General features: G+C 36.3%; 1 protein-coding gene across 1 annotated transcript in view; it reads right to left on the bottom strand.

Annotated features, from left to right (window-relative positions):
* Nucleotides 1-543: 543 nt before the first annotated feature.
* RASGRF2 (Ras protein specific guanine nucleotide releasing factor 2) overlaps nt 544-13,891 on the bottom strand; it is a gene marked incomplete at its 5' end in the record, with an annotated part of 132,787 nt that continues 119,439 nt past the window's right edge. Inside the window, 9 exons of the mRNA XM_081316573.1 lie at nt 544-678; nt 2,461-2,529; nt 3,227-3,344; nt 5,121-5,200; nt 5,679-5,876; nt 6,455-6,539; nt 7,710-7,813; nt 11,163-11,223; nt 12,757-12,869. Of these exons, the coding sequence (XP_081172699.1) occupies nt 586-678; nt 2,461-2,529; nt 3,227-3,344; nt 5,121-5,200; nt 5,679-5,876; nt 6,455-6,539; nt 7,710-7,813; nt 11,163-11,223; nt 12,757-12,869 (921 nt within the window). The 3' untranslated portion in view covers nt 544-585. The remainder of the gene's footprint in view (nt 679-2,460; nt 2,530-3,226; nt 3,345-5,120; nt 5,201-5,678; nt 5,877-6,454; nt 6,540-7,709; nt 7,814-11,162; nt 11,224-12,756; nt 12,870-13,891) is intronic.

The following is a 13,891-nucleotide window of genomic DNA, read 5'->3' as shown; positions in this document are numbered from 1 at the left end:
GGGTATCAAAACAGGGAGATGCCTCTTGCCTGCTTTGATATCTCTCACCATGTCGAATGGATTATACTGAATGAATTATACAGGAAATAATGCTGTTATGTATTACATTGATGCTTCTACAAATACTCTTTCATTTACAATAGACTTGATAAAGTGCAAATTTGGTCAAAATACCTAAATAAAGCATGCTTTTTGAATTGCATCCAAAGATAGTTAGACAAGATTTCTTCCTCTAGTGGCATGCTATTATTTATTCAACTCAAGCAAAACATTGTACTCATATTTCGGTCTGCTGTCTCCTTGACTGGCTCAGTACAGTTATTGCCCACCTTTTCTTTAGTCCTTTAATTGTTTTGAAATCTTTTTACTTCTGTCAAGTTACAACCATTTGACCCACATTTTTGCTATGTGGCTCCATTTCTCCAACTCTCTGAAAAGGTATCTCTGTGAGACTCTGCATCCCTTTAATTGAGAAGGGAACTTCAATTTTTCCCAGCTTTTGCCCCTTGCATTCTTCAGAGGCGTGCCATGCATAATTTTTCCATTAAACTAAGTTCTTGATAGCTGAAGAATAATATTAATTTCTCAGGCTGGCAGTCTGGGCTCAATTGTTAGAGATAGTTCGTACAGTGTGTCCTCATCTATGATGAGACTTTTGTCCAACAAGTACTGAGTGACCTGGGAAAGCAATAATATGAAACAATTGTTTGGTGATGTTGGAATCATTATACACTTTCTTGAATAGAATTATAGTTTTTCTCAAAATGAGATGTTTCGATCTTCATACAAACAAGAGAGGAAGCAGATACGTAATTTAGAAAAGAAAAGAAACACTTTTTTTAATGCAGATGGTAGGAGGTCATGGGCCTCAGTCAGACAATTTAACTTGCCGTAACCTCTATCTAAGCAATGTGGCTAAAATCACCTTCTTCTCCACATCATCTCACTCAATGCAAAGTGACTGCTACTTATACAGATCAATCTAGAGAAGGAACCCATGTTTTGTTTTATGTTTCCTCTTTGGCTTGTATGGTAACGCAAAAAGAAATCGTGAATAGTAGCCAGCAGTGTCCAGATGGCAGCAAGGGATCTTAAGTGGCATCAGCTGATCATGGTGTCACAATGCAAACCCTTCTCCTTTTCTAGGTGGTCACATTACACACATGCACAAAAGAAGGAGAGCTTCAGCAAATATTGGGATACAGCTTGTGCCACTCTGTTCTCCCCTTGCCCCCCACCCCACCAGCTGTTATATTTTATTTTATTTTTTATTTTTATTTTAATTCCATTTATATCCCGCCCTTCTCCGAAGACTCAGGGCAGCTTACAAGCTTAGCAGTAGCCTTCATTCTATGTATATGCCTGCTTATTAGGGCTTTCACACACACCCCCAAGCGGCATTATTACAAAGTCAGCTTAATTACTATTGTAGATCACATTGCCTCTGAATATAGGTACTCCAGAGCCCAGAATTACAGTTGTAAGTTGTGCCAGTCAGTAAACAGGACATCACATAACTAATTCCATTTTACAGCATTTGTGGTGGTCATTAAGTGAATCACCATGGTCATTAAGCGAATCTGCAGTTGTTAAGTGACTGCTGTGGTCGTTTAACAAATCCACTGCCCATAATGAGTGTTTTTTGCCAGAAAAGTACAGGTAGTCCTCAACTTATACCAATTTGTTTAATGACCAATCAAAATTACAATGGCATTAAAAAGTGACTTTTGACCATTTTTCACAGTTACTACCATTGCAGCATCCCGATCAAAATTCACAATCAAGCTTGGCAAGTGGCATTTATTTATAACAGTGGCAGTGTCCCAGGGTCACGTGAACACCTTTTGTGACCTTCTGACAAGCAAAGTTAATGGGGAAGCCATATTCACTTAATAACCCTGTTACTAACTTAAGTGATTCACTTAAGTGATTCACTTAACAACTGTGGCAAGAAAAGTCATAAAATGGGGCAAAACTCACTTAACACCTATTTTGCTTAGCAGTGGCAATTTTAGGCTCAGTTGTGATCATAAGTTGAGGACCAGCTGCAAATGCCAGTTTCCGGCAAAAAAAGTCATAAATCACAGTCATGTAACCAATGAGATGCTATAAACAGCCAAAATGCAATTATGGATCCATGAGGAGGGGCAGTTGGCAGAACTTTGAATCTGGTCATAAGTACTTCTGGGTCTGTGGTAACTTAGGACTGGTTTTAAGTTGCTGGTGTTTAACATCAGGAATTCAGTTATCTCAGCATGATCACTAAGCTTTGAAACCCAACACTGACCAATAGATACCGGCCATGAAAGCCTACACCAGTATAATGCTGAATTAAACTTTAAATCACAAATCTCTTCACCTACCTTGCTGATAAAAAAATATGGTGCAGCATTTATTAATATATCCAGAATAAGGTAAAAACTTTATACTGTAGTAAAAAGAGATATGAAAATATTGTACCTTTTGTTGATGCTCTATTCGATAGGAAGCCTGTTGGAATTGACGTATTTCCCTGATAATATGCGATATCTGTTAAATAAGCAAGCATCAATAATCATTCCTTGTTGAATTTTAGAATTCTAAAATTGAGTTCTAACTTTTCTATATAGAATTTTCAATTTTATACAACTGTTTTCCTAACAGCATGTCCTGATTATCCAAACAGGCAACAATGCGTGTGGCTTATCAACTGCAGCCAACGAGAGTTAGGGAGGTATATCTGATGCCACTAGGTTTCAGCCTAAATTCTGCAGTAGAGAATATTTTTTCTGTGGTTCTTTCTCTCCAGATCCTTTTTAAGAGAGGGTATGCAATATGGGTTTTTGAGTGGGTTTGAGTGTTCAATGTTTTATTGGGTAGATTAATTTTGTCCTGACTTACATTTAACTAGTGTGGGTTTAAAAAATATGCAAAAAATGGGCATGGATTCTCTATTGCCAAAATGGTGCTTTTTAATCCAGTTTAAGAGTGATTTTGTGTTGCCAGAGACACAAAGGAGATTTGATTGGGTCAATGTCTATGTTATGGATGTAATGGGAATTTGGCTAATCAAGACTATAATACTGATTCTCCAAAATATGCCAGTAGATGGTGATAGAACATTGAGTGTAAATACAAGTATCAACAATTGCTTTTTAATTTCTATCCGCACTATGAAATATAATCTTATATACTGTTACCTATAAATCCTTATAATTTTTTTAAAAAACCTGTATAAAAAAATTACCATTCGCATTTTAGAAAAATTGACGAGGCCTTCTTCAGTAACGTTTGGTGTTCCTTCTTCAATAAAAGCCAAATCTGTGAGGTACATCCCAAGATATGGCACCGAAGGAGGGTTGCAACTGCAGGATAAGAAATGACAGCTGTCAGGATTATGAGTTACAGATAATCTTTCCTCACTTTTCGCTATCAAAATGTATGGTAAATAAATAGTTTTATACTTTGCATAATATCTAGCAGAAACTACTCCAAATATGGATACTTAGGACAACAGCCTTAGAAAATACTATATTTATTAGGCTGAATTCATGGCATAACAGAGTTGTTTTTAACTTTCAGATTTGATTGTTAATGTACTATTTTAATTAATTTGATTAATTGTAGGGAATTAAGTGTGTGAATAACAAGGCAACCTCCAGCCTGTAGACTATAGGTAGGACACGCACCAATTCAAAAAGTACCCTTTTTCCTCTCACATATTCTTGTGCAAAAAACCCCAAAATATCATTACTTCAGTGAGTCATTTTCCTCAAAGAAGAGATGTCAAGTTTCTTCTTTATCGTCTCTTGCATACATTATATGCTCAATGAAGCTGGGGTTATTTTTCTCTAACTTATCCTGCACAGAACAAACATTCCTTGATTCCTCCTGCATGGAAGAACTGCAAAAGGACAGTTTTGGACTCAAGGGGAACAACTTTGTAACAGAAGCTTCCATTCTACAAATCAGGGCGGTAGTCCAATGTGCCAGGGATGTGATGGTAAAAAGAGCCATTCCTATTTCAGTTCTGTATCTTTCCTGGCTAAATCAAAAGGTCACAAAACCATTGATATCTTCTGATTTGTTCATTACACAGATATTAGGGAGAAAAATCAGCTGAGGTTAAGAAGCAGGAGAAAAAGAGACGGAGTCCTTCCTGAAGAGAGACCAAGAATATGGAAGTGAAGCCAAATTAGCTATCTCTGACATAGTTCTGATTTCAGGTTTAAATAAAAATTGTCTCTGTGACTGCTAGGTTGAAGAATCAAAAGAATAATGCTTTTTATATTTTTAGCCCGTTGATAGGGCTCGCAACTTGGGCGTCCTCCTGGATTCATGGCTCAATTTTGAAGACCATATAGGAGCCGTGACCAGGGGGGCTTTTGCCCAGGTTCACCTGGTGCGCCAGTTGCGACCCTATCTGGACCGAGATGCCATACGCACAGTCACTCATGCGCTCGTGACCTCCTGTTTAGACTACTGCAACGCTCTCTACATGGGGCTGCCCTTGAGAACCACTCGGAGGCTTCAACTGGTGCAGAATGCGGCCGCGTGAGTTGTGATGGGGGTTTCCCGATACTCCCATGTAACACCTCTACTCCGCGAGCTGCATTGGCTTCCGGTTGCCCTCCGGGTGAGATTCAAGGTGCTGGTGATGACCTATAAAGGCTTGGGTCCGGGATATCTGAGGGAACACCTGCTGCCGGCATCAAGCTCCCTTCGTCCAGTGCGTTCCCACAGGGAGGGTCTTCTCAGGGTGCCGCCGATAAAAGATTGTCGGCGGATAACACCCAGGGGAAGGGCCTTCTCTGTGGGTGCGCCTGCCCTCTGGAACCAGCTGCCCGTGGAGCTTAGGACTGCCCCCGACCTCCGCACATTTCGCTGGGACCTGAAAACCTGGCTCTTCGAGCTTTCCGGCCCAGGCTGAGAATTTTTAACTGGGGTTTTTAATTCTAGGGATGATTTAATCTTTTTTTAATTTGTTTTTAACTTTTGTATTGGTTGTTTTAAATGCCCTGTAAACCGCCCTGAGTCCTTCGGGAAAGGGCGGTATATAAATTTAATAAAATAAAAAAAAAATAGTCCTACAGATGCAAATTTTAAATCATACAATAATTAGAACAAAATAAGAGACGTACTTCTTGAGTGTTTCTCTCAGATTTTTAAATCTTCCCTCAGATGACACAATCTTTTGAAGTTTATCCATAAGAGCTTTAGTCTACAAACAAAAATGATAAAAATGTAATACAACACAGAAAATGCTTCCTAAACAAGAATTTAGCTTCAAAGAAATGTGTAGTTCTTCAAGTAATCATCATTAAACATAGCCCCAAAATAAGAGGTTGGCATAGAAAAACTTTATATGTGTATTCATTGCTTTGTTCAACTTGTTCACATACACATAAAGTCAGAATTCTGTCCTACCACATGCTAAATATAACAGTACTGAAATAGGTGCATCATAAAATTGTTTAATTGAATCTATGGCTGCATGAGACATTTACATGAAAAACATGTATTTTTACAAGAATAATATTTAAACCGTTAGGGTAATGAATCCAGAAATGCACCCTTATGAAAAGGATACCAAAATATTAGGTTTCAATAAACTGCACAATTTTCTCATGATGAAAGTAATATGGTGCTGAACAGTTATCAGTTTTCATGAAAAGTCTCAATCTGTATTAATTACTTACTTGTTTAGAAACCTTTGCCCAGGTTTTCTTTAGTCTGTAGATTGCACTTCTGTTCAAGGCTGATGTGATTTCAAGGACACCATTGTAGTTGTGTATACATCGGCAAATATCTGCCACTGCAACCCATTTCTCAATGGCATTAGCACGGGAACTGATATCAGTGTAATTCATAATTTGGGATGCTACAAGGTTGCTCATCTAAATGAAAGAACTAGCGCCATAAATATTTGCATTTACAAGACTGAATTAAACACCATTAATGATATAAATATGTCTGGCTATTAGCAAACAAAACATATATCACAAAAATGATGAAAAGCTATCGGGCAACCCTTTCCAACCTGGTACCCATCAAGAATATTTGAAATACTGATAACACATTTGAGAGGTGTTAAATTGCAAAAACCTCTAATAAAATAAAACAAAACACAGAAATTATTGAAGAGATAGCAAAGGAAACTCTTTACAATAGAGTCCAATAGCCTACTAGGAGCAAAAAATCAATATGACATCTAGGCAGAAATAAGAAATCAAAATAATAAGGAACAATTCATTTTATATACTCTTAATAAAATGTAATTTAGTTTCTTTTGCCATTGTTTGGCAATCTCAGCAGATTTCTTAAGATTCTACTTTTTAAAATGCTTCCTATCAAACTCCTTAGCTACTCTTCAGGAAAACTGGAATCCTTTGGTAACTTTTAGGGTCACAGAAATATTTTTAATCTACCATTCTTGTATTCTTAGGAAGTATTCTCTATTTCTATGACAACTCACATCGTTAAAATGTTGGCTGGTTTTCATAATGTAAGGTGTTCTTTCATTTTTATCCAATTTCATCCAACCCTGCCCAAGAAATTCTCTGGAAAATAAAAATAAAAAAAGAAACAGCAGCAAAGAGAGAATATTTATTTCTATTCGCTCCATTGATTTGGAGACAGCTTTACAATTCTGGAATGAATTCTTCTCAACTACTAAAAATGAATTGGTTACATAAGTAAACGTCTTTACTAAAAGCCTTATTAAATCAGGAAACAATGTTTGTTTAAAAAAAAACCACGTTTACTTTTGTAAACTTTCTCTACCCAGATCTTTAAAGTAAGAAAAATTAGGAGACAAGTTCTAAACCTTTTATACTACAGTAAGATCCCACTGGAATCCATTATAGTCTTATTTTCCTATTTAATGTGATCATACATGTGAACAGGGCTTTTTTTTAACTCATAGAATGCCCAGAATGGAGTTCCGGCACCTTTTTTGGATGGAACCTTGTAGGGTAGGCAAGGTGGGTTATATGACATGTGTGAGTTCCGGCACCTTTTTCTTTTACAAAAAAAGCACTGCATGTGAATCATGTATTTTACTTCAGATAACTTCTTTACACTCATTATTCTCTTCCCTCTCCAAACAAAATATTCATGGAATATGCTTTGAAAATGGTAGTACTTTCTCTTTGCTGATATAGTACAGACATTAGGAAACATAAAGCCACCTTTTACAGACTCAAAGTGCTCATCCATCTGACCCATATACTGTATGTCAATATTGTCTGGAAGTAGTATTGAGGCTTTCAAACCAAAATTTCACAAATGATTTTTCCTAGTTTTACCTAGAGATGAACTTGTTTCCTTTATATTCAGAATGCAATTCTCTACTTTTGAGTGGTCCTTCCCTGAATGCTACATACTCAGCCTTTAATGGACTTGCTATCTGCCCTACAGATTTCCTGAATTGGCAGCACATAAAAAATTTTTATTGTTGGTTCTTTGGAGCTGTATTATGTATGGATATTTTAGCCTTTTCAGGAAATAAACTGCACCCTGCTCACAAAGAACAGCTTAGAAGTACTATGCTATTACTGCACTGTGCTCTGATACTAGACTTTTATGATCCAATTATGTTGAAAGTTATGCACTGATTCCATTTCTCCTGTCTATATGATCCATTCCAATTTTGTGCAAATTCTTGTATTATCTAAATCTTTGCTTAGAAATATTTGCATTCCCCTAATAATGACTGGAATACCACTTACTCATAAGGTATGCTTCTGAAGACAATGTGATCTAAGAGAGTTATTTGTTCAGCAAGTTCCATCGCTGATAATGTTTCAAAGCATTCTGGTTTTGGACACTCTAGCTGTAAGGAAAAAAATATATTTTAAACTGTTTAAAAGGCAATTTTAACCTTTTTTATTTGTTTTCTGCAATATTAGGTTAATAGCTGTTTTATCCATTTTATCAGTCAGATTTTTTTATTTGTGGAAGAAAAATCCTGAAAGGGAACAGCACTTATGTAAATATGCTCTCTGTTATTTAAGAAAGAGAGTTACTTAGAGTACAATCCAGCCAAGTCCTCACTGAACTGATTTCAACAGAAATAAAACATAAAATACACTGGGGAAAAATCATCTTCCATAATGAATTTTCCCTTTTTCTGATAGATTATTATTTACCCAGATTTAAAAATGTTTATCATTTTTATACATGTTAATGAATTTTAATATTCTATTTTATTCCTAAAATTAATACATTAAGATTTTAGAAGTTAAGAGTGCTTCCAAAAGAGCACCGACAGGTTATATTCTCATTTCTCTATCATTGAAACAGCATTTCATGAATTCTTATTTCTGAAACCCAGAACTGTTTCCCTAATGTTGTAAACTAATAAAACCATTTCATTTTCCTGGTGGCTTCCCCACTGGCTTTGCTTGTGGGAATTCAGTAGGCAAGGTTGCAAATGGTAATCATGCGGCCATGGTTCATTGTGACTAGGTTTAAATCCCTGTTATTCGGTGTTGTTGTGAAGCCCCCCATGGTCATACAAACAAAATCCAAGGGCTTGGCAACCAGGTCACACTTATAATAATTGCATCATCTCGTAGGTATATGAACAAAATACAAGCACTTGGCAACCAGCTTGAACTTATAACCAGATGCAGCACTCCACAGTCACATGATGGTCATTTGCTATCTTCTCTGAGCCTTTTCACAAGAAAGTCAATGGGGAAACCAGTAGGGAAGGCTGCGAATCACTCAGATAAGTCTTCCTCATCCCCGGCTTTTCATCACTTGCATGCACTACACATTCCTTTCTCCATTCACTCGCAAAAACCCCATGTCCTCCTGCTTCGGCTTCCATGTGCTTGTGCATATGCACACATACCCCTCAACCCTTTTTCTATGGCCTCTCTGCAGTCACACACATGCATTTATCCCATGCCCTCTTTCCCCAACACTCACATATTTCCAACATCCCACTCCTTTTCCCCCTGCCTCCATGCACCCTACCCCCATTTCCTGTTTTCCAAATCTCCATGTACTTGCACATACGGACATACCCCATGCCCTTTCCCCAGCCTCCCTGTGCTCACATGCAGGTACCTCTTGCCCTTATTCCCTGGCCTTCCTCAGCTTGCACTGTACTAAGCAGTCCCTTCCCCCAACTCATGTGTGGTTTGCCAACTCATGTACCCCGGGGCCTCTGTCTCCCTCCAAAAGCATCTCTGCACTCTTTACCTGGGATCTTTTCACTTTTTGCTTAATTGAGTCTGGGGTTAAGCAACAATCAAGATGGCCTGGATTGCTGTCACTGCTGATGTAGTCAACATGGCACCACATTGCTTAGTGACAGCAACTCCAGCCCCAATTGCAGTCATAGCTTGAAGACTACCTGTAGAATGTTGTTATTCAGCATTCCAGGCAATCAGACATACCCTCTTATAGTTGTTGTTAGCTGCTAAGTCATGTCCGACCCATCGCGACCCTATAGACAATGTTCCTCCAGGCCTTCCTGTCCTCTACCATCTTCTGGAGTACATTTAAGCTCACACCCACTGCTTCAGTGACTCCATCCAGCCACCTCATTCTCTGTCGTCCCCTTCTTCTCTTGCCCTCAATCTTTCCCTCTTCTAGTAAACCACCCCATTTCAACTAACAGCACTATGGTTACTTAATCAGAACCTGAATATTGTTGAAGTGGATAGCTATATTTGGGGTTCTTTTCTGTCTTTTAACATTTCTTATACTCCTATAAATCCTCAGATTCTGTATATGTCTCCTCATGGATTCAGACAGACTTAAAGAGATAAAATACTATAGATAAGGGGAAGTTCTAAAGACTTGCTAACACACAATTCTTAAAATAAAAATGCATAGTATGGGCAGAATCCTAGAGTAATCATGTTCCTACAACAGAATAGGAAAAAGAAGCTTAATGCGGTGAATAATGCCTAGATCTTGAAAAAGGAGTTTGCTGTCACTGTTACATCAAGCACCTTACAAGGTTAAAAGATTTTCACTTTTTAAAAATAAGTTCCTGTTTATGTTTGACTTGCAAATTGCCACTGCAATTTTAAACAGCCATTGCAGGGTTTATTTGAGGAACTGCCTCCACCTGATTTACATGTACTTGTCCATCAGGTCTAACAGAAGAGATATATTGTTGTTCCTGGTGAAAGAGTTTCCTCTGGTGGGGCCCAGAAGATGGGCCTTTTCTGCCATTTTCTGCCATTAGTCCCATCCTTGATATTCTTCTGGAAATCCTCAAAACATGGCTGTGTCAGCAGGTTTTGGGCTCTCAAAGAAATGGTGACTTAATGAGATGGCAGCATTGTTTTTAATATCAATTTTTCTTCTCTACCATCTTGCAATAAATCTTGAAAATACATACTAACCATTCTCTGCTACCAAATGTCATGGGAGGATTATTACTCCCCTATCAGAGGGCGATGAACCGTGGTTCATTTGAAGCATGGTGAACATCAAAGAAAGAAATCCAAGGCATATTCTAGTGTAAAACTTTTAATGAGAAAACAAAAGACCTAACTGACTACATCTCTCATCAGGCAGAATACAAAGTAAAAGTGAGAAAACTTTTTCTAGACAGGCGCACTTAGTAGGACAAAACAGAGTAAAACCATAACATGGCTGAACATGTGACATTCACTATGGTTACATGATAAGATAGTAACACAGGTGCAGAGAGCAGGGGAAAATGTACAGACAGAAATGAACAAAGCTGGCAAAACTAGAAAAAATGCAGTGACAATTAATATTGCTTGATGTCTTTTTAATTGTACCTGTTTTAGTATTTTGATTCTGCTATTGCTTTTTATTTTGTAATATTTAGAATCACTTCTCTGTGAGATGGATGGCTATATAAATAAACAATTTGTGTAATAAAATATATAAAATAATGATTTATAAATAGTTTCTGAAGGTATGACTCATTTTATATTGGTATATTGAAGTGAAAGTTCCACATTTTGCATAATATCTCAATAAACCAAAGTTTATATCCATAGCTATTTTGTTTCATTTTAACTACTGAACAGTTGAAACATCTAGTGATCAAAGGAAAATATAACAGAGAATTATGTGCAAAAAAGGCAGTAATAAAGGAATAGTCAAGCATAATTTCCAGAGATTAAGCTCAATTTATATAAATAAAAAATAAACCAAACATATATTTATTTAAATAAACTCACCATCTGCATTATATCTTCTATTTTTAAGTGTGTGTCATCTTGATCCTCCTGAGAAAGTGTCCTAAAAATAATTAGCGATGTATTTTATTTCACAATGAAATTTCTGCAGTCTTTTGCACTACTTTTAGTGGTTACCTTATAGGTATTCCAAGTATACAGTATATGCTTATTCATTCTACTAGTATGCTGTCAAATAAATGTAGACTCATGGTGCTTTACAAAACAATCAATAATATAAATACTTTAAACCAATATGTAATCAAAGTTACAGCAATTAAAAATAAATTATAGTTATAAATTATAGCCACAGGAAAAATAATAATAAAAAATACAAATAAATGAATAAGTCATTCAAAGTTAAATAAATTGAAGACAGCAAAAACAAACTAACCAAATATTCACAGAAAAATTAGTAGCTGCTTCTGGAACATTATAGGGAATGGAGGAAGTCTTAACTGTAAGGGGAAGTATTCTGCAAAGCAGGAGCAGCAATTAAGTCTCTGTGTCTCTTCTCCTTTCTTCAAGAAAGTGGGATATGATCAAAAGCTTCCCTAAGAAGAACTTACAGGATGTATCTTCATGACTGCTGTCTTGAAATAATGCCTAATAAATGATAGCCATAATTTTTAATGTCTCTTCAGAACCAAGTTCCACTATGGCATGTAAGTATTGCATTTTCAGAATGATATTCAATTGTAATGCCTCTAGTACTCTATAAATACATGCTAGATACAGTATATTCCATGCTATTTCCATACATTTATAAAACAGCATAGGGACTGAGAGAGACACCTGATGCATTTAATGTAAAACCTATCTTCAAGATGACATGCAATTATGAAAAATCATTCATTGAATACCGATGTTCAATCCCTTGCAGATCCACTGATACTGATTCTCACATCTACCATCTGTCAGTAAGGCTATCAAATGATCTGAGGTAATTGTGTAATACAAAAGTCAATTATATAGGCACCAATATAAGCATGATCTTTTCGTAGAGCAGTTCTGCCTATTTGCCCTGATCTGAGGACAGGGCGTAGGGCAAATAATACCAGAAACAAGAGTTTTATGAAACTGTCCAGACTAACATGTTTATTATGCTATATAAGATGCTATAGAGGTTTTTTGTAGCTTTTCTTGCAGAATAATATTTTGGTGCTACTTCTTTGGAAATGTTTAAGGTATTTTTTGGTTTTTCAATTGTAGCACCAAAGTGGAACTGGAAATTATTGCTTGTATCATGTAAACAAGTGGGTTGGATGAGTTATTGGAGGGACTGAGCTTCTCAGATTGCTTGTATGTAATATATTTAGAATGTTCATATATTTTTAATTTACAGTCAAACTTTTGGTGAAAAGAAGAACAAAAAGATACCAATTCTTCATGGGTACAATTTTCCAGTATATGTTCCTTAGAGAAAGATTAAAATGGCTTTAACTCTTTATAAAACAGTTGCTCAGCAACACATTTTTGTAACAAATTTTTATTTCCCCCCTTTTTAAAGTGATATACTGAAACTAAACATCTGAATCGATCATATTCGTGTTTCTTTCATAATACTTCTGTTATGAAACTCATAGATCCTCTTTACCTGAGGATATTCGCTGTAGCTTTCCTTTCTTGTGGCAAAAGGTCAGGGTCTCTCAAAACCTCTTCTAGTAGATTAAGAACACTCATCTTCAATTCATTATTTAATTCAAAATCCTGCAAAACAAAGTATTTCTGGATGACGGAAGAATCATGTTAGAGATTTAGTCTGTGAGCATGATAAATATTTTTAAATAAATATTTATTACTACATAAATACATACATTTGTTTTTGCATATTATAATTTTCTGGTTAATTTGTTTACAGTTTTTTGCACACCCTTCTGGCAATTATAATTATCTTATGTATATCAAGTTCCATGCAAGCCATTTTTGAACAACTTTTACAATTAGTTCTTTTATGATAGTGGCATTGTTTAACCATTATCCTATAACTTAATTGCATGTTGCTTCATTAAATTTAGAACAATTACATTCATTACTTGACAAATTGGTAATAAAGTGACACACCTGTGAAAAATAGTTCTATAATCTATTATTTTTATGTGATCTACTCTTTAAAACACTAGGATACTGTTAGGTAAAATGCATGAAAATGGAAGCTTAAAGTTTGCCACCATTTAAAACTGCACCAAAGTTTCACAGTTTTAAAAACTGCATCGTCTTGAAACTAGAAGTGCTACAAAATTGACTTCATTTAAATTTATTCTGAATGCTTGTAAATTAGTATCCAAACATTTTTTCACCCCCACGCTCTGGATATCAAAAATTACAGGGGTTTAAGAGTCCTTAACTATTTTACTAGTCTTACCGTCAGCATTGAGACAACTGAGAAACTGTAGCCATTTTACCTTTTGTTTTCATTGTGGGTTTTTTTGTTGTTTGGTATTTTCAGATGGAGAAGGAGGGAGGGGGAAATGCTTGAGCTGTTTCAATTAGCCATAACAATTGCAACTGTGTGAGAATCCAGGTCAATGTCAGAAAAAGTTTTGGCGGGTTGAAAAGTTGGGAAGAGAGCCCGCATTTTAGAATAATTGGTGAATGTGATTTATGACAGCCGTTCTGGGGTGGGAATTGCAACTTGTTACTTTGTAACAGGGGGAAGGGAACTTTAGTCTTGGGTTCACCTATGTAAGTGCCGATACTCTGTTTCCTAAATAAAATATTCTTTAAAGAAG

Source organism: Vipera berus, assembly GCF_964194415.1.
Source record: "Vipera berus genome assembly, chromosome: 2".
Taxonomy (NCBI): Eukaryota; Metazoa; Chordata; class Lepidosauria; order Squamata; family Viperidae; genus Vipera; species Vipera berus.
This window is presented reverse-complemented; position numbering and strand designations above follow the sequence as displayed.